This window comes from Pestalotiopsis fici, assembly GCF_000516985.1.
Source record: "Pestalotiopsis fici W106-1 unplaced genomic scaffold PFICI_Scf_8, whole genome shotgun sequence".
Taxonomy (NCBI): domain Eukaryota; kingdom Fungi; phylum Ascomycota; class Sordariomycetes; order Amphisphaeriales; family Sporocadaceae; genus Pestalotiopsis; species Pestalotiopsis fici.
This window is the reverse complement of record NW_006917098.1, coordinates 452,586-470,070: the sequence shown is the minus strand read 5'-3', so window position 1 is coordinate 470,070 and position 17,485 is coordinate 452,586. Positions and strand designations below refer to the sequence as shown.

Genomic DNA, 17,485 nt, shown 5'->3' with positions numbered 1-17,485 from the left:
CTTATCATCGTCGTGTTTGAATGTCTTTTCCAACCAAATCGCAGGTTCTTTTTTTTTTTTTTTTTTTTTTTTTTGCTCCCTTAAGCTTCCCTGCCTGATTCTGTACCTAGTATGCATCTTGTCCACCCGAGCCAAATCGAGATGCCATGACTGCGAGTGTATGTAAACGGATAAATATGATGTGAATAGTGCGAGCGTTATATAAATTCATGCAACCGAGAAAGCCGTAAGTCAAGCATCGAGAGCATTCTGGGCGCAGTCTTCTGCTATATCAAGCCCGAATGTTCATGGGCAACTAATGCGTTTTCCTACTCAGGTCCGTGAATTGTCTCGTCAAATCAATTAAACGTATCTTTAAAAAAACCATATCTTAAGGAAATATTGCAAACTTCCGGTGCATGTATAGGTACCCGACTCCTCCAAACTATGAATCAGAATCACTGCTCTCATCCTTCTTCTTCTCTTTCTTCTTATCCTTCGATTTCTTTTCCGACTTCTTCTCCTTGGCCGAACTCTTCCGCTTCTTTCTGGAGCTTCTCTTCGATTGCTTGCCCTTCTTGGCGTTACTTGACTTCTTCATGCTCTCCTGCGCGTCGTCGCTCGAGTCTGACTCATCGGAATCGCTGCCTGAATCGTTGCTTGAGCTGTCATCCTCCTGGGAACTGGACTCTGATGTGTCATCTGCGAGGCTGGTGAAACGGTGCTCTTTCGACGGTTCGAATGAGTTTGCTCTGATGTAAGTTTGTTGTGCCATCTTGTCTTGATCTGCGCCGTGAGTGGCTGCCAGGTATTCGTTGAAGAGGATCGCGGCGTTGGCTACAATCTTGAAGAGTTTCTTGGTCACCACCGGTGAGTATGCATCGCCGTCGCGCTGCTTCGCATGGAACTCGGCTAGAGCCAGAACGGTCTGGAATGTGTTGCGAATTTGACGACCATTCCATTGCAGTGTTTTGTACGTCTCTCCAGCCCATTGCATGATCTTCGGCTCAGAGTCCTTGTAAATGAACGGCGGAATACCATGCTCCGTGCGCCCTTGGTTCACATCATTGATTCTTTCAAAGTTCCGCTTGAAGATCTTTTTCGTTTGCTTTCTTTTTAGCTTGGGGTAATACAAGGTCAGATGCAGACGAGAGCGGAACGCTTCGTCAATATCGCCAACCCGATTCGTTGTCAAGAACAGAATTCCAGAATAATATTCCAGAATTCGCAAGAAAACTGGATGCTCTGTTAGTACATTCTTGTACAAACCAATGCCACTTATCGCTTGACGTACCTGATACCAGTCCGTTCCGCTGGACATCCTTTTGCTGTTCCTGGTCAGAATTACTGTGCTCTTATAGTGAGGATATGATATGGCAATCTTACGTCACGCCTCGCAAGAAACACATCGGCTTCATCCAACAAGAGAACACACCCCCATCTGTGTGCTAGCTTGAAGTGGCTTTCCATGTTTCTCTCAACATCTTCGGCCTTGTAGCCAACGTCACCGCACGTAATGGGGTACAGAGGTTTCTTGGTATGAGCAGCAACACATTCTGCAATTTTTCGCTCAATAATCAGTTTCTTTCTTTCTTTTATCCTCTTGCATATAGGTTGAGATGTCTTACCTGCGGTGGAAGTCTTCCCTACACCCGGAACACCATGTAAGAGAATAATACAACCCCTTCCTGGGCAAGAATCAGCAACTTTAAAGGTGTTTTGATAGTACGAGTCCGTAAGTTACCTTTTCCTTTCACCAGATCCATGCCCGGTCGAGAGTCTCGATTAGATTGTAAATCTTGTGTGTGGGTTTCTACCATAGCTTGAACCATTTCTCGATGGCCTGGTGGGAGAACAAGGTTGTCCCACTCGTTATTTTGCTCAACGCGCTCCAGCCGAGAGATGTCGAGGAGGACTTTGCATCAATCATGTTAGCAACTCAACCGAAAAAGATGGACTGTGACTTTACCCACCCCATTTCCTGTTCCTCAGTGCAAAGCCTGGAATCATGCCAGGTAACAGTTCGACCAAGTTCCTCTCGGCCATCAGCTGTGTGAACTGAGCAAGCCCCTCCAGACCCCGTAACATTTCACTTTCATACTCCTCAAGTACGAGATCGGCATCGGTCAACATTTTGTGCCCCTGGGTTGCCTGACCTGTATTGTAGCAATCATAGGTACACTGTAGTGAAATGCACCATCTATGCGAGCAGGAAGGTCTTTTGCCAAAGATATTGTGGGAAGCCTCAAAGACCCCAGGCATCCATACAACTGCATCACGCACCCCTGGAGAAATAATTGGGACTTTGATCAAAGCCTCTGCAATGTCGCGTCCCCCTTCATATGCCAATTTTATGTCAACTACTACTGGGCTGTTGATCTATAAATTGAAACTATTAGTCTTAAAGCACATCAAAGTCAACACCGGCCGCAGAAATGGTGACTCACTTCTTCGCGTAGAGGTCCTACGGTGAGACCCTCGTATTGGAGGTGAGAAACCTTTGTGGCTTCGAGAAATCTTTGGCCACGGGTATGAAGGTCATTGGATGGTGCGTACGCCATAGGATATGCCTGAAGACCACGGATATCCATTTCACGCTCGTATGGTTTGAAAACAAACACATCGCGTACTTTCCCGTAGCGCCTACCATCGAAATCGACGTAAAAGCAATATACAACGAAAGAACCATACGCGCTCCTGATCTTTCTAGATATATTTGCGGCTGCTTTCATCGTTTCAATGGCTGGGTCTCCAGCACTCACCATAGTCGCGCTGAATGTGGTGGTATCCAAGCCATCGTTGGCTGCACCTGAAGTGGGAAAACCTATAGTACTTCTATGAGGCATACCACCATCTGTGGCTACTACTCGGTATGCTTGTGGAGTATACCGTGTGACAGGCACGTGGGGCGATTGGTCGAGACCCGGTCTTGCGTACTCTTCGCCTGCACTTGAACGTGAAGGGCAGTAGATTGTGTCACCTACATCAAAAAGCATCCAAAGATTGACAAAGGCAATTTGTTGCTCTTTTCCGTTGCGTAGACGGTCGTACAATGCAATTTTGTCGCCCAGGTACTTGTCGACGAAATCCAAGAAGAGTCTGAAATGCTGAAGGGCTGCGGGCTGATCATAGGCTTGTACATTGTCGATTTGACCGTCGTTAAAGGGAAAGTCTGCCGCGTCGGAGCCTTTTTGGTTGATGGAACTATTGGATGGCGTAGATCCGCCATTGGTGTTCCTTTGGGCTTCCGATGAGCCTTCAGCTGCAGCCTCACTAAGAACAATATTAGATCTGGATGTGCATAAAGGTGTTTTGCGATATCATTTCACACCACCATTGGCTAGGTTTGGAGCTGCCACTTTTGCGATGTGGTTCAGCGGTTAATTGTGACTGGAGAATATCTGAGACTCACCCATAAAGCCCCTCCAGTTTGCGGAGATGATCTCTGATGAGCCCGATATTCCCGATGATTGGTCGAAAGGGATTTCCAAACCTGATCACATCGGTGGGATTACAATTGAGTATTTTTACAAAGAATCTGGCAATAGCCTTAGAGGATATATTGCAAAGCAGCATGTTGATTTCGCTGGGGTTGGGTGGATCAGGATCAGCCAGTTTCCCAAGCTTCTGTGGCTTCGGTTTGGCCTCTGCATGCTTGGAGTACAGCACGCGAATTAAATGTTGATCATCGTGCCCACACACTATGTGAAAGTCAGCTGACGCCATGAATGTTGGATAAGGTCAACACGTGGTCTTCCGTATCGCTGTTGCTTGTTTGATGGTTGATATCAACGATCATCTGAGAGCACATAATGAGAACCACTTACTGAACGTCCCCTTTTCTTCCCTGCTGTGTGCTTGGGCATAGAATATATTATCATATGTGTAAGCTGCTTCGTCGAAGAACTTGATGTCAAGCTTTACTTGTGCATCATAGATATCTGTCTCAACATGACCTGGTTCTGTATTGGCTTCACTTCCGGCATCTTGGCTTTCTTCCAAGCTGCTGATCCGCTCTTCCAGGGTTCGCATATAGTCGACCAAACCTTTGACAAGAGTCGAACCTTGGTTTTTTCCTCGTCTGTTTCTGGCTTTTTCTTTGAGTCTTTGAGTGTACGCATTGAAAAATGTTTCCGAAGTAAAATGTTTCGCACAGTCGTTTTGTAGACGTTGCATGTCATCAAGCGTTGCAATGCTCTCTGCCTCAGAGTCTGAAGAAGAGTCAGATGCAGCAGCGGAGGCATCCTCTTCAGTTTCCCAGTCGCTCCCGGCGTTTGATTTGTGATCTTGGTCCTGCTCTGTGTCACCTGCGACATTTGAGTCGGCTTTGGTGGACTCTGCTTTGTTTTCTTGAACGGCAACGGAAACATGAGCTTCGTTTGCTGCGGCCGGGGTCGGCTCCATCACTTGTGGTACTTTCGCTGTTTCCTGGAAGGCTTCTGCATCGGCCGAGTCATCCATCTTGGACGTTGTGTAGGATAGTCACTGTGCGCAAGATAGGTAAACATAGAGGTAAGGTCAAGAAAATGGACAGTATCCTAGAAAGAGCCTGATCCTCCAACCAATCAATGCTAGAAGAATGGTCTCGTGGAAATCAATGAATGAGTCTGGCCATTGCGGGAAGAAGATTGTGGAAGACTGTTGTGCGACGGATGAAATGGGTTCACGATTGAAAATGCAATATGCATCTGCGTTGACCCTTTTTCATGCTTGGGTCTTTACGTGAAGAGGCTTATGGCCATGCAGTTTTGCGGTCGTCGCTTTATCAACGAGCGCGATGGGACATTGTCATTTGTTTGGGACCGCAACGGAAGCTGCGAAGAAAATGCGTTCAATTGTTGCGTCTGCTCCATAAGAATTAGCTAACATAGAATAGTTGATTGGAGTGATTGCAGTGTTAGGGCGCATTGCATGAATAGCGCCCTGCACGTAATCGTAAAAGTGCGTGCTGCCAGAAAACTATTGGATCGTGTCACAGAATCAGATCGCTTAGAAGCAGGCTGCGATATATCCGGTCAGCTGCTTCATCAATACTGATGGAAAAGACCATAAGGCTGTGGTCATTGACAATACAATTGGAGGCTTCAAGCGCTGTTGCTGCAACAAAGCGCACGCGGGGTAAGACCGGTGTGGCCTAACAGGTTGCAGCCGCCGAGCAAAGCTGAAAAGCTGACAACCTCCGTAGCGGATTGCCAGACCATGGACGACACTTGGGACATTAGTGGCCAATAAATTCGGGTAGCATTTGGTCTATTCATGGATGTGTGCATAATCCCAGAGCCTTATCGGCCCCTTCGAACCGGCCAGTCAAGCTCAGGTACAACCATGTCAGTGTAACACCATTGCTTGGTCTTGATGACTCGCGAAATCTGCTGTGGCTACTCATGACTTCTTACTGCGAAGCTCTTGGTTTTTGGCCATCCCGAGCTTGCATCGGTCTCCACTATCAAGTTCATCATTGTAATCAATCATCACCTCTCTGGCTTTGGCTACTCTTATCATGGAAACTTTTGATCCTCTCTTGTATCGTCGGCGCACACTCACAAACTCGGCTGCCGAGTTTGTGGAAGGGAGAGGGGGGTTAGAAATCATCAATCAAGTGTTGGCATCGGGAGATATCGAAGAGTTCCATGATAATGCGGAGTTCATCACTGAGATTGACAGATTTGCTTCCAAAGGCGTTAAATTTGAGTATGTCATGATACTTGTAGCTTTCATTCCCCCGGCCCCTGACATAAATGTAGCGTTGCAAGATTCTATACACAGTCTGAATCATCCATGGAAGCATTTCGCGACGTGACACTGCGCCGTCTTGTCGCAACTCTCAAAGAGAGGCGAATTGAGGAGCAGCTAGGTATCTCCCTGAAAGACCCGTCTGAATTCAACTTCGAATATGTCCTCAGCATTGTGAATAAGTTGAAGGATGCAAGAGATGCGCCCAACTCCAACTCTTGCAAGAACTTCATTCGGCGCTGCTTTCGAAAAGTGGAAGACAACAGGGGTGTCATTGGAGGCATACTTGAGATGCTCCCAGGCGACATTTACGGCTCTGTCCTGTCTGGTGGATTCAGTCTGATCCTAACAGTGAATATGTCCCCAATTCTGTAAGAAAAGATATAGTCCTAATTTGTGTCGTACTCCTAGGCCATCGAGCACCACGCCGAACAGCGCGAGGCCCTCCAAGGCTTCTTGGCTGCGATACCCGAGAAGTTGGAGAGTATACAACGATTCGCAGACATCCACCACGCCTCAGCTCGCCTCCATGTGTGCGCCGATGCGGTCATGACTGCCGTTTTTTCTGTCCTTGAGAGTATTGTGGACAAGATCACGCGAACCTTGAAAGGTGATTCACTCTCGTTGATGACGGATGTGATTGTCTAACAGAAGGTAGTGAGACTCGCAGAAAGTACCACGAAGTTTTCCAGGAAACTCTCGAAACTCTCACGAAGATCAGGGGATCAGGCGGATATCGCATCCGTTATTGACGCGCAAGCATCAAACGACGCTATCAAGGATCAGCAGAAGCAACCAATATTGGCTGTGGACGACGCTTTGTCCGCTCTTCAGATGCAGATAGACCGTTTTCAAAAGGAAGTCGACTTATGCGGTCATGAGCGACTTGGGGAGATCAAGAACGACACTACTGATATTAAGAGAGGCCAAGTCGGTCTGGTTCACATGTTGCAACAAAACAACAGATGTAGGTAAACCAATACACGGCTTGATCTCGTCAAGCCATCTGACCGTCCACGCTTATCAAACAGTGTTGGGCACATTGATACAGGCAATTGCGTCATCCGGTCGCGACTTTACCGAAAAGACCGTGCAAATGCTCTCCGTAGAAATCAGAGACGCATTTTATCGAGTTTGCGCAAGCGATCCAAGCTTCGATAACAAAGGTGGCGGGGGTGAGACTTATGAGCCCATATTTTCTAGGTCATCATTTTCTAACAATTCACATTAAAGCAAACCTTCTTGAGTTTAAGCGCAAACAATACGAACAGGAAGCTGAGATTAGAAGATCTTATGGCGAAACGAACGAACGCATAGCTGCGGCTTGGCTGAAAGGACTCAAGGCCTTTCCGTATGATTCAAAGCTTGATTTAACCTATCTGTTTGAACACTTGGAGATGCTCAGCAGCGATGAAAAGAACGTTTCGAATTCAATAATCCGTTCACAACAGATCGGTAAATGGCTGGAGGCAGACGAATCAAGAATTCTCAATGTTGAGCCAGCGACTCCGGCTGAGTCTTTGATTAATCCCGTCTCATTTGCCAGCGCGCTTTTGGTCACGACTCTTCGACTGCCGGCTCGATACGCAATCCTGGCATTCTTTTGTATGCACCGGAACAATGACGATCATTCCGAGGAGAATTCGGGCTCGATCGCTCTCATCAAAAGCCTTAATGCCCAGTTACTGGCCTTTGTGGCTGAATTTCGGCCTCAGGTGGATCTATCCAAGATCCAGGATCTCGAATACTTCCGGAAAGCGAGGAAGTCCTTGAAAGAAAGCCTCAAACTGTTCGGCACATTGATTGAGCTTCTGCCCGAGGACGACAAGGTCTTCATCGTGATCGATTCACTATCGCGCCTTTCTGGCAGTGCGACAAACGAGGACAAAGTCATCAACCGCTTGGGTCGAATCGTCAAGAAAGAGCACGGGCCTATTGTCAAGATCCTCGTTACTGCCACGCTTGGAAGCTCGCGTGTTAGAAAGATTGCAGATGAATCTCTGTTCGTACAAGATTCAGCGAGCGGATTCGGTGCACTGAATGTTGATATCATGAGAGGTGAAATTCGAAAATCAGTGGAGCCTCAGCCGATAACTGACCAAAACGCGTCTGAGGAGTCTTCAGATACAGATAGTGACTAGGTGGTGGTAGTGTCTTTGTATGAGTATCATTGAGAAGATCTAATTAATATTGGAATAATACTAGAGAATTGATCCCAATCTAAAAACTTCATTGAAAATTGGATCATAGTTCCATATGAGTATTGAGTATTGGCAATAACGCGCTGCATATATATATAGTTTTGTCAACCAAATCTTAGTGGTCTGAGTAACTCATTCCGATGCTACGATAAAGCCCCCACCCCCCAACTTTCTAACAGCTTAGCATCCTGCAGCGTGTATCCAAGCTTCGTTGTAGCGCACTATTACGATACGGAGCACCAGAGGCCAAACAGTTGAAAACCCCCGATTTTGTCCTTATACGCTCACCCCACGGTGACTATAACAAAAAAATCATAATGAATTATAACATTAAAAGAAATAAATAATAAAACAAATTATTTTTTCTTTTATTCTTTTCTCTTTTTTTTTTCTTATAGTACACTTTTTTTCTCTTTTAATTTCGTATTCTCTTATTTTTATACCTTTTTATTTTATTAGTAAAGTTAGAAAAGGCACACTGCTTGTAAACCTATCATGAAAAAGATGTACGATTGATTGGTATGAGACATCGAGAAATAGTGTTAAGGTTGAGGTGCTTGACTTCACGCAAAGACAAATATTCGGTCTTGACTGCCTTCGGACTGAAGAGTGTGTAAATCGGCACATACTCTTGTCATTACTTTGCTGACCCGACCAAACTTGGGTCGTGCTATGCAAAAGTATTGTGCCGCGATTTCGGACATTTCGGACAATTTCGGGAGGCGCACCACTCGCGCATTCCTTCAAGCTGGCCTCAAAATATTCCTGCTCCGAGCTGCAGGACTAAGGTCTAAGCAGTCCCGTTTCGGCTGAAGTCATCCCGCGACTATGACGGTCCCTAAACATCGGACATTGGATAGTAATAGAACTAGATCAGACCTTTGGAGTAGCTATAGGGTGGCGACTGGGGAAATTAGTAGACGTTAGGAAGTCATATAGTCGTTGAAGATCAGAGGTAGTGGATTTGTTCGAATCTCCAGTCCTGGGACATATAGATTTCAATATTACATTGCGTACCAACTCTGTCAATTTGTTGAAGACTGTGTATTTCGTCATGTCTGTTCCTGCCCAGACTTCCGTTCTCATTGTCGGCGGTGGCCCGGCTGGGTCTTATGCTGCCACTGTCTTGGCTCGCGAAGGCGTTGATGTAGTTTTGCTGGAGGCAGAGAAGTTCCCAAGGTGCGTTAGTGGATAGATACTTGGCAAACGGTACTAACGTGAGTCGCAAGATATCACATTGGAGAGAGCATGCTGGCTTCTATACGCTTCTTTCTACGTTTCGTTGAGCTCGAGGAAGAGTTTGACCGACATGGCTTCGAAAAGAAGTACGGAGCCACATTCAAGATTACAGAAAAGAACCCGGCTTGTGAGAACTCACCTCCTCGGACTCTCCCATACAACTGCTAACTTCAGTTGAACAGACACTGACTTTGCCGCTTCCCTGGGCGAGGGCGGCTACTCGTGGAATGTAGTCCGATCCGAGTCAGATGAGATAATATTCCGCTACGCCGGCAAATGTGGTGCCAAAACCTTTGATGGCACCAAGGTCGAGTCGCTCACGTTTGAACCCTACCCGCACGAGGGGTTTGACGAGAGTGTCCATCTTGCCAACCCTGGAAGACCTGTCTCGGCCAATTGGTCCCGCAAGGATGGGAGCTCTGGTGTCATCAAGTTTGACTATATCATCGACGGCAGTGGGCGAAACGGTCTCATCTCCACAAAATACCTGAAAAATCGCTCTTTCAACCAGGGCCTCAAGAACATTGCCAACTGGACTTATTGGAAAGGTGCAAAGCGCTTCAATGTCGGTGAAAAGAATGAGAACTCGCCTCTATTTGAGGCTCTCAAGGGTATGTGACTTAAAAGAACTACAGTCAAGCCGTGAATGTGCTAATAAACGCGTCTAACTAGATGGTAGTGGTTGGGTCTGGGCCATCCCGCTACACAATGATACCATTTCCGTTGGTGTCGTGGCACGCCAGGATGCCTTCTTTGAGAAGAAAAAGGAGAGCGGCTTGAGTGGTGAGGCGTTCTACAAAGAATATCTGAAGCTCGCGCCGCAAATCAAGAACGAGTTGCTCCGCGATGCCACGATTGTGTCCGACATCAAACAGGCAACGGACTGGTCGTACAGTGCCTCGGCATACGCAGGACCAAACTTCCGTCTGATTGGAGATGCCGGGTGCTTTGTTGACCCTTACTTCTCGTCGGGATGCCACCTGGCCATGACATCTGCGCTGTCGGCCAGTGTGTCTATACAGGCAGTCCGGCGAGGACAGTGCGACGAATTGACCGGGGCCAAGTGGCACACCACCAAAGTCGCCGAGGGCTATACGCGGTTCTTGCTACTTGTCATGACGGTGCAGCGCCAGCTACGCATGAAAGATAAAAACATCATTTCCACCGACGAAGAAGAGGGTTTCGACATGGCCTTCAAGAAGATCCAGCCAGTCATTCAAGGCGTGGCCGATACTCGGACGGAAGATGAACAGACGCAGAGGAGGGCAGCAGAAGCCGTCGACTTCTCGCTCGAAAGCTTTGAGATCACGCCAGAAAAGCAGGCCGCTGTGATTAGCAAGATTGAACGATCCCAAGCCGAGCCCGAGTTGCTTGAAAAGCTGACCCCGGAAGAAGTGCACATCCTCGGCAACATTGTGAACCGCACCTTTGAGCGCGAAAAGGATGAGCTCAATCTGACGCACTTTACTGGCGACATGATTGACGGGTACTCGGCCAAGCTTGAGCATGGGAACATTGGTCTATACAAGCGTGAAAAGGCGTTGCTCAATGGCACAGCTTCACGAGCTGCCGCGGTGCTCAAGAGCATCCATCAAGTAGCCTAAAAGATTGTCCTTGGGGCTTGGAATGATTGCGTAGACCTAAATGGCCATCTTATAACTTGCCGGTTGGCAGGCATTTAGAAACAATACATGTTCAACACATACAAATGAGTCGGTGATGCATTGTCGTGTGCTTGTGTCGTCATGCTGGTATCATGAGGCTTATTGCTCCTTGACTCAATTTGTTCATCCAAAATTGCTTGCCATATAACCCTAGGTACACACGCAGCGCTAGTTGGCTGATCGTACAGTACTGTCTTTAGTGGATTTGGTTTTTATTGGGTACGGCTGTGCGGCGCTGTTGTGGAGAGCTTAGTGTCCCTGTAGTCCAGCAATTTTTGGAGGGTGGTAGCATGTATTCCAACTAAGACATGACCCAATTTCAAGTAAGCAATGGCGCAATGTATGTACCTAAGGTTAGCTATTTAGTACCTACTTGACACATCTTTGGAGAGGGGATGGAAAGTGGCTTGATCACATCTTATTCAAGGATGCCATCGGGGCATCTCTTTCGCCTGCAATGTCTCGCTTCGTGTGTGGCTCATGCTGACCAGATCATGATTGGTAGGTCGGCGTCGGCAGCAACTTGAGCTGCATTTCTGACAAATGGCCCCCCGCGCCGTGTTTTATCTTGACTGTGTCTCATTTCCCTGACAGCAGCAAGTGAGCCATCGAAGTCAAGAGTCGTGCGAGAAGCTCCAAGCCGTGCAACACCAAGCCCGCCTTTTCTCTATGCCCAACGGGAAACATTACTGCAGCTTGAAGTCCTATTTTCCAATCGACAATTATGAGCAATCCCGTGCGGAGCAAGGGAGGCTGCTGGACCTGCCGCTTACGCCGCAAGAAGTGCGACGAGGGCAAGCCAGAATGCACCACTTGTCAAGCGCTGTCCATCACCTGCTACGGCTACGGGCCGAAGCCGGAATGGATGGACAATGGCGACGCCGAAAAGGATGTGGCCAACAGCCTCAAGCACATTGTCAGATACACATCGAGGCGCACCTCCTCCCGGTACCGTGTCCCTCCCGGTCAAAAGGCAAACCCCAAATTGGCACCCAAGGTCCATGCGGCTGCCTCTACACCCAGTACCAACACGAGCCACTCTACCGAAACTACCCCTCCGTCTGATAATGGCTTCTATGACACAGCCGTAAGTGCCCAGCACAGCAAATACAATGTCACGTGTAATATTGACCTGGTGTAGGAGTCACCGCTGTCGCCAAATGGCGCCCAGCACCTGACCATAGCAACTATTCCTGCCGAGGATTCCATCCTTTTGATGCACTTCCTCGACAAGGTATTCCCATTGCAGTATCCCATGTACCGCCCAGACATACTAGAGGGAGGCAGAGGCTGGTTATTGGCACTCCTACTCCAAACAAAATCTCTATATCACGCGGCTCTAGCGCTCAGCTCGTACCACCGCCGGATGCTCGTGTTTGAGAGGATAAGCGAGCAATGCCGTGCCACTGCCGCGGTCCAGCAAGAGAAACACCTCGAGACGTGTCTGAACGAGGTCCGGCAGGCCATGGTGATTCTTGATCAACGTACTCGACAACGAAAGTCTTATGATGGAATGGGAACTGTGACTTCCATTGTACAGCTGGTCTTCTTCGAGGTAAGCTGCACCTTTTCCATGCTTTACTTCCTGGTTCATATACTGACAAATCTCTTCAAAGCTCTTCGCCGGTCAAGACCACGCGTGGAGAACACATCTGAATGCAGCCATTGATGTGTATGACCAAAATTGTCGGGATAAACTAGAACACCTTGACTTGTCGGAAGCTTCCAAGACGATTTTACGTAATGATCAACGACTTGCAGTTGATGGCGCTTTGGTGACTCAAGAAGTTACAACATTTCGGTTCATGGGCGGTTCCATCATATGGCTCGACATTTTGTCATCTCTTGCAGCCGGATCGGTGCCGAGGTTGTTGTCTTATCATCAAGGCGTACTCGATGCCGCCTCTCAAGTAAAACTTGAAAATATCATGGGCTGCAAAAATTGGTTGATGTGCCAGATTGGTCGCATTGCCGCGCTGCAGGGACATCGCCGACAAGATGGGTGGACCAGTCAACGTCACGGTATAAAACTCCATTCTATCGCTGCAGATATCAAATCTGAAATCGAAAGCGGTATGGCGAGAGAAGCATTGGAAAGTCTCAATATTCAAACAAGCGATTCCTGTGGAATCAATAATTCATCAACCAATTCTGTTACTCTTACCACGAGGATGTTTGCATTCATGGCTATCATCCATCTCCATTTGGTCACACACGACTTTGAACGGCTAGACAACTTGAGGGAGACTATTGCGGATGCTATCCGGCTCTTGCAATCGCAAGTGCCCTGCAGTATGATTCCAGTCATTGTCGCACCACTCTTCATCATCGGATGCGTTGCTGCTCAAGGCGACGAACAGAGCTTATTCCGGGCCTCGCTAGCCTCTGATACATCGCAACATCGTCTGTATAGGCACCGTAAAGATGTTCTTTCAGCTCTGGAAGAGATATGGAGTAAAAGACAGACGTCTACCGACTATACCTGGAATGATGTCCTCGATATGGGCCAGCACAAATACCTATTATTTCTGTGAACATGCCGGTCACTTGTTATACCATGAGAGATTGCGCCGCGAACAGTGGACAGTGAAATCAATTTTCCTAATCGCAGTCGATGACTGGGTATAACTATATAATGACATCGGATTAATTATGAAAAATGCAGGGGTATTATAGGGAGTGATTATTGGTGCGACAACACAAAGACTTGTCCTCTCCTCGGCTGGGGACTCCTTCCTCACAGCATCGATCCGTCGACGGTTTTGGGAAGGTTCTCAACGAAGAGCGTCTTGCGGATAGTTTTGACAAGGAAACCTGGCAGCTTGAAGTTGCCAAAGTGGCCCGTGCCTGAATTCTTGCCAATCTGCAGACCCATCATACCTGTTGCAACGAGAAATAGTCAGCGCATAGTCGCTTTCGATTAGACGCAATCTTCTTAACTTACCAGTAGCGGAGGCCTTGTAAGGGGTTGGAGCCTTGCCGCTCAGAGAAAGGATCAAGTTCTTGGCAATGTGGACGGACTGCTTCTCGACGAACCAGAATTGAGGAGCTTCCGAATCACTCACGTCACCAATGGCAAAAACACCTTCGGCGCCCTTGACCTGGAAGTATTGGTCGACCTGGACAAAGCCATTACTGTCGAGGTATTGCGACGGCACAAATGAGGAATTGGGGAGCACTCCAAAGGTGGGGATGTATAGGTCAACCACGAGCTTCTCGCCGCCCGAGAGAGTCAGCTCCTTCTTGCCATCGGGCAGCGTCACCGGATCCTTGGCTTTGGTGTTGACTCTGACGTCCACATTGAGTGTCTCGAGCTGCTTCAACGCGGTCTTGGTAACACTTGCTGGTCGGTTTTCGAGGACAGTAGGTCCGCCAGAGATCTACGATAGCGGGTCAATGAGGTGGAGCAATGTACATGGTCATGATGGTAGTGTCAACTTACAAGAATGATCTTCTTGCTAGTTCCATATTCGAATGCCAACTCGCCAGCTGTCTCGACACCAGTTGGGCCTGCACCGACAACCACGATTGTCTTGGCAGCCTTGACACGCTCCTGGAAATCGTGTATGGTCTGTTTAACCCCGTCTGTAGAGCCGTCCGACTTGAAGGGTCCGGGAATCTTTGTTCGCGAGCCGCTGCCAATGATGAGGTAGTCGTAGCTAATCCTGGTTGCCTTGCCGTCAACATCGACCACGAGGGTCTTGCCGCCAACGTCGAGGTCGGTCGCAGTACCGAGGACGAACTCGAACTTGTCGGGGCCGTACTGGGAGAAGCCCTCGGCAATGGGCTGGAAGAGCTTCTCCTCGGGGATCTGGCCGGGGATGATGCCGCGCGGTGCCGCGATGTTCCAGAAGAAGTGGCTGTCGCGCGACACGAGTGTGACCTTGTAGGGCGCCGTAGTGCTCTTGCCGACGTTCTTGAGGAAGCGGTGGGCGGTGCTGACACCGGCAAAGCCGCCACCAATGATGACAATGTGCTTCATCTTTTGCGAGGAGAGGTCTGGAGCGGGGAGCTCTTGTCGAAAATAGTTTGCAGTAAAGATGTGAAAGGCCGCGCCGAAGATGTCTAGAAATGTTTGTAGAATAAAGCTCATGATGATGAAGTACTCCCTATGTATGATATGCCTTTCCCCAATTGCCGAGGAGAATTGCGCATCAACAAAGCCTTGCCGGTGCTTAGATCAGCTGAGTGGGTAAGAAAGAGAGAAGGTGAGATAAAGGAGGACAAATACTGGGACCAAATGCACATTCCAGACCACCAAGACAGAAGGGAGATTATCAATAAGGGAGGCACGGTAAGAGCCTCTGCTGACCCTTGCTTAGAAAGCAATGGAAGAATCATAACATTGGGGAAAGTGCGAAAGGGGAAACAAAAAGCAAGACCTACCAGAACCTACCAAAATGATGGCTGAGATTTGATGCGACGCTTTCTGTGATACAGTCGTATTGACTTTTTGATTGTGCATGGCTGACTCAGGTGGGCAGTAGGACCCGCAACGACCACAACAGCCGCTGCTAGGAGCCAATCAAGTGCCAGACCGCTGAGGAAGGCAGCAAAAGATTGATTATCTAAGTTGAATATCATGCCAAATTATTCATTGCTTACCCAGCTGAATATGGCGTGCGCAAGCACGGAATCTAGAACAAGGAAGGATATCCGAATTATGATGGCTCCCGCCGTTGGGGCCAATGGGGCTCCATACCGCTGGCGGGACCCTGAGAAAATCAACCAGCGGCCCGCTCATTGACCATGCTTAATGTTTCTTGGGGCAACCTTGGAAGGGGGGTTGAGAGTTCGGAGGGCTAGGGGGTTGCTGGGGTGGGACAGAGTAGCGTACAGGTACCTGTGGTCATGTATCGCTTTTCATCCGGAACTTGCATGATAAGCACCAAGTCAGAGGGATTCAGTCCCAGCCATGTCGTGTCACCCCCTCAAATTGTGTAGGTCATTATGCCGGAGGGACTTTGGGCATCTATAGAGGACCATACTCCTAGGTAGGTATGTATGTTTGCAGAGGGCGAGCGCCCAGGTAAGCATTTAGGTACACACCGAGAACTCCAACAAGCCCGCGCTTAAGGTTATGATTGGCTACTTGGGCGGGAGACTGAGCGCGCGGCGGTTCCCACTGTGATTGGTTAGCAGCTGCGGCTACGCTAGTGAACCCATCTTTCGTAAGCTTATAGAAGACCCCTGGGCATTGTGGTTTTGCCTGCTCGGGTAACATTTCTTGCTGACTATCACGCAATATACATATCCCATGAGTTGATATGCGACACTGCATCAGTGCTCAGATAGGCAAATGGACAGGTAGTCGTGTAGCCGGCAAGGTAAGCAGGCGCGTTGGATTGGGTACCTTGTGTAATCATTGATCAGCAATGATCCGTACGAGGAACCCATATGCTTTCAGGGAGAGACTCGGTTGCCAGAAATATCAAGGCGGTGGCGCCATCTCCACATGTCTTTGACGTGGGAATCTTCTTTCTGCATCGCGTTGAGTCGGCATCGCGTTGAGTTGGCATCGCGTCTAGTCGGCATCGCGCTCAGTCGGCACTTGCATGACCAAGGTATTTGACTATAGTCACTACCCCACCAGTCATACAGCTGCAAGTACGAATAGCCCAAAATTTTGCTTGGGCCTGCCTTGATGCATCATGACTAATGAGATGGGTCACTGACACGTGGCATTGCCTTCATTTGGTTCATTAGGTTTGTGAAAACCTCCCGCTGCAAGGCACGAACAGTGTAGTATTGCAATGGCACACGCGTTTATAGCCAAGCCAGCAAGTCATACGTGACTTTGACGTGGCTCTGGAAGGAGTATATCAGTATCTAAACCTCATCTTAGTTTATTCAAAATTTACACTTATGATTGATGGCATTCACATGTGCAATCTATCGCTGTCTTCTTTCGCTCCGGCCAAATTCTCAGTCTGCTGCCGTGCTTCCGATCCTATTACCGGGCTCTATGATATGTACTATGTTTAGGTCGCCGTCTTGTGTCCCTCGACCTAATTGATTATGGCGAATCCTTATTGTTCCTGCTGGAAGGATCTTGACCCTGTGATTATATCCTAAATTTTCCATGATAACCATGGTATCTCACGTGCGGTCAAGCCGACCCAGCTCCTCGGGTCCGGGCATAGGAATCGACATTTTATTTTCAGGTGAGGCTTCAGGCTTCAGCTGGTATTGTGAGTAGCATGTTGCGTGGCGCAGGCTAAGATGACAGGACATCGGTCCAAGGTCCCGAAGGAACGGTATCCATCCCATGGCGCGCTAGAATCGTCTTTGCCATGTGGCTGCCACACGAGATACTGCTCAAGTCGCCCCCGTTCTCTGTATCTTAGGGCCTCAGCGCGGCTATACCGATCAGCTATTGGTTCATTGACATCCAAACTAGCTATTTCAGTGTATCGAAATACGTTCGCTACAGAACAGTTGGTATGGCTTAGCATGAATACATCTTTATTGAAGGCTCGAAGGCTTTGCGAAGGATGAATTATGGCTTACGTCTTCACGCCATCTTTGTTCTAGAGTCTTTTTTATCACGAGGATATGGAAGATTTGCTCTACTAGTTGGAAAATGGAAAAGTTTCCTCAACACCACTATGAGCATGCCAGGACATGCTATCTAACAAGGTGGTGATGAGCCATCTCGTCAGCTCAGAT

At 48.3% G+C, this 17,485-nt stretch overlaps 5 protein-coding genes across 5 annotated transcripts; 3 read left to right on the top strand and 2 right to left on the bottom strand.

Moving 5' to 3' along the window:
* Window positions 1–424: 424 nt before the first annotated feature.
* Window positions 425–4,440, bottom strand: PFICI_10841 (uncharacterized protein; the record flags this gene model as incomplete). The annotated part of the gene is made up of 9 exons (XM_007839422.1): window positions 425–1,215; window positions 1,274–1,307; window positions 1,366–1,535; window positions 1,608–1,667; window positions 1,724–1,894; window positions 1,953–2,358; window positions 2,427–3,252; window positions 3,392–3,680; window positions 3,807–4,440. 9 exons carry the CDS (start codon window positions 4,438–4,440, stop codon window positions 425–427), a joined length of 3,381 nt encoding a protein of 1,126 aa, XP_007837613.1.
* A 1,039-nt stretch (window positions 4,441–5,479) lies between these two features.
* On the top strand, window positions 5,480–7,853 carry PFICI_10840 (uncharacterized protein; the record flags this gene model as incomplete). The annotated part of the gene is made up of 6 exons (XM_007839421.1): window positions 5,480–5,670; window positions 5,724–6,063; window positions 6,124–6,322; window positions 6,371–6,683; window positions 6,715–6,887; window positions 6,946–7,853. 6 exons carry the CDS (start codon window positions 5,480–5,482, stop codon window positions 7,851–7,853), a joined length of 2,124 nt encoding a protein of 707 aa, XP_007837612.1.
* Window positions 7,854–8,967: 1,114 nt separating this feature from the next.
* On the top strand, window positions 8,968–10,756 carry PFICI_10839 (uncharacterized protein; the record flags this gene model as incomplete). The annotated part of the gene is made up of 4 exons (XM_007839420.1): window positions 8,968–9,092; window positions 9,143–9,279; window positions 9,335–9,763; window positions 9,825–10,756. The coding sequence occupies 4 exons, from the start codon at window positions 8,968–8,970 to the stop codon at window positions 10,754–10,756; spliced, it is 1,623 nt and encodes a 540-aa protein (XP_007837611.1).
* Window positions 10,757–11,540: 784 nt separating this feature from the next.
* PFICI_10838 (uncharacterized protein) lies at window positions 11,541–13,350 on the top strand (the record flags this gene model as incomplete). Its single annotated transcript, XM_007839419.1, has 3 exons — window positions 11,541–11,903; window positions 11,958–12,371; window positions 12,433–13,350. The coding sequence occupies 3 exons, from the start codon at window positions 11,541–11,543 to the stop codon at window positions 13,348–13,350; spliced, it is 1,695 nt and encodes a 564-aa protein (XP_007837610.1).
* A 203-nt stretch (window positions 13,351–13,553) lies between these two features.
* On the bottom strand, window positions 13,554–14,909 carry PFICI_10837 (uncharacterized protein; the record flags this gene model as incomplete). Its single annotated transcript, XM_007839418.1, has 3 exons — window positions 13,554–13,696; window positions 13,761–14,196; window positions 14,259–14,909. 3 exons carry the CDS (start codon window positions 14,907–14,909, stop codon window positions 13,554–13,556), a joined length of 1,230 nt encoding a protein of 409 aa, XP_007837609.1.
* Between the last annotated feature and the right edge of the window lie 2,576 nt (window positions 14,910–17,485).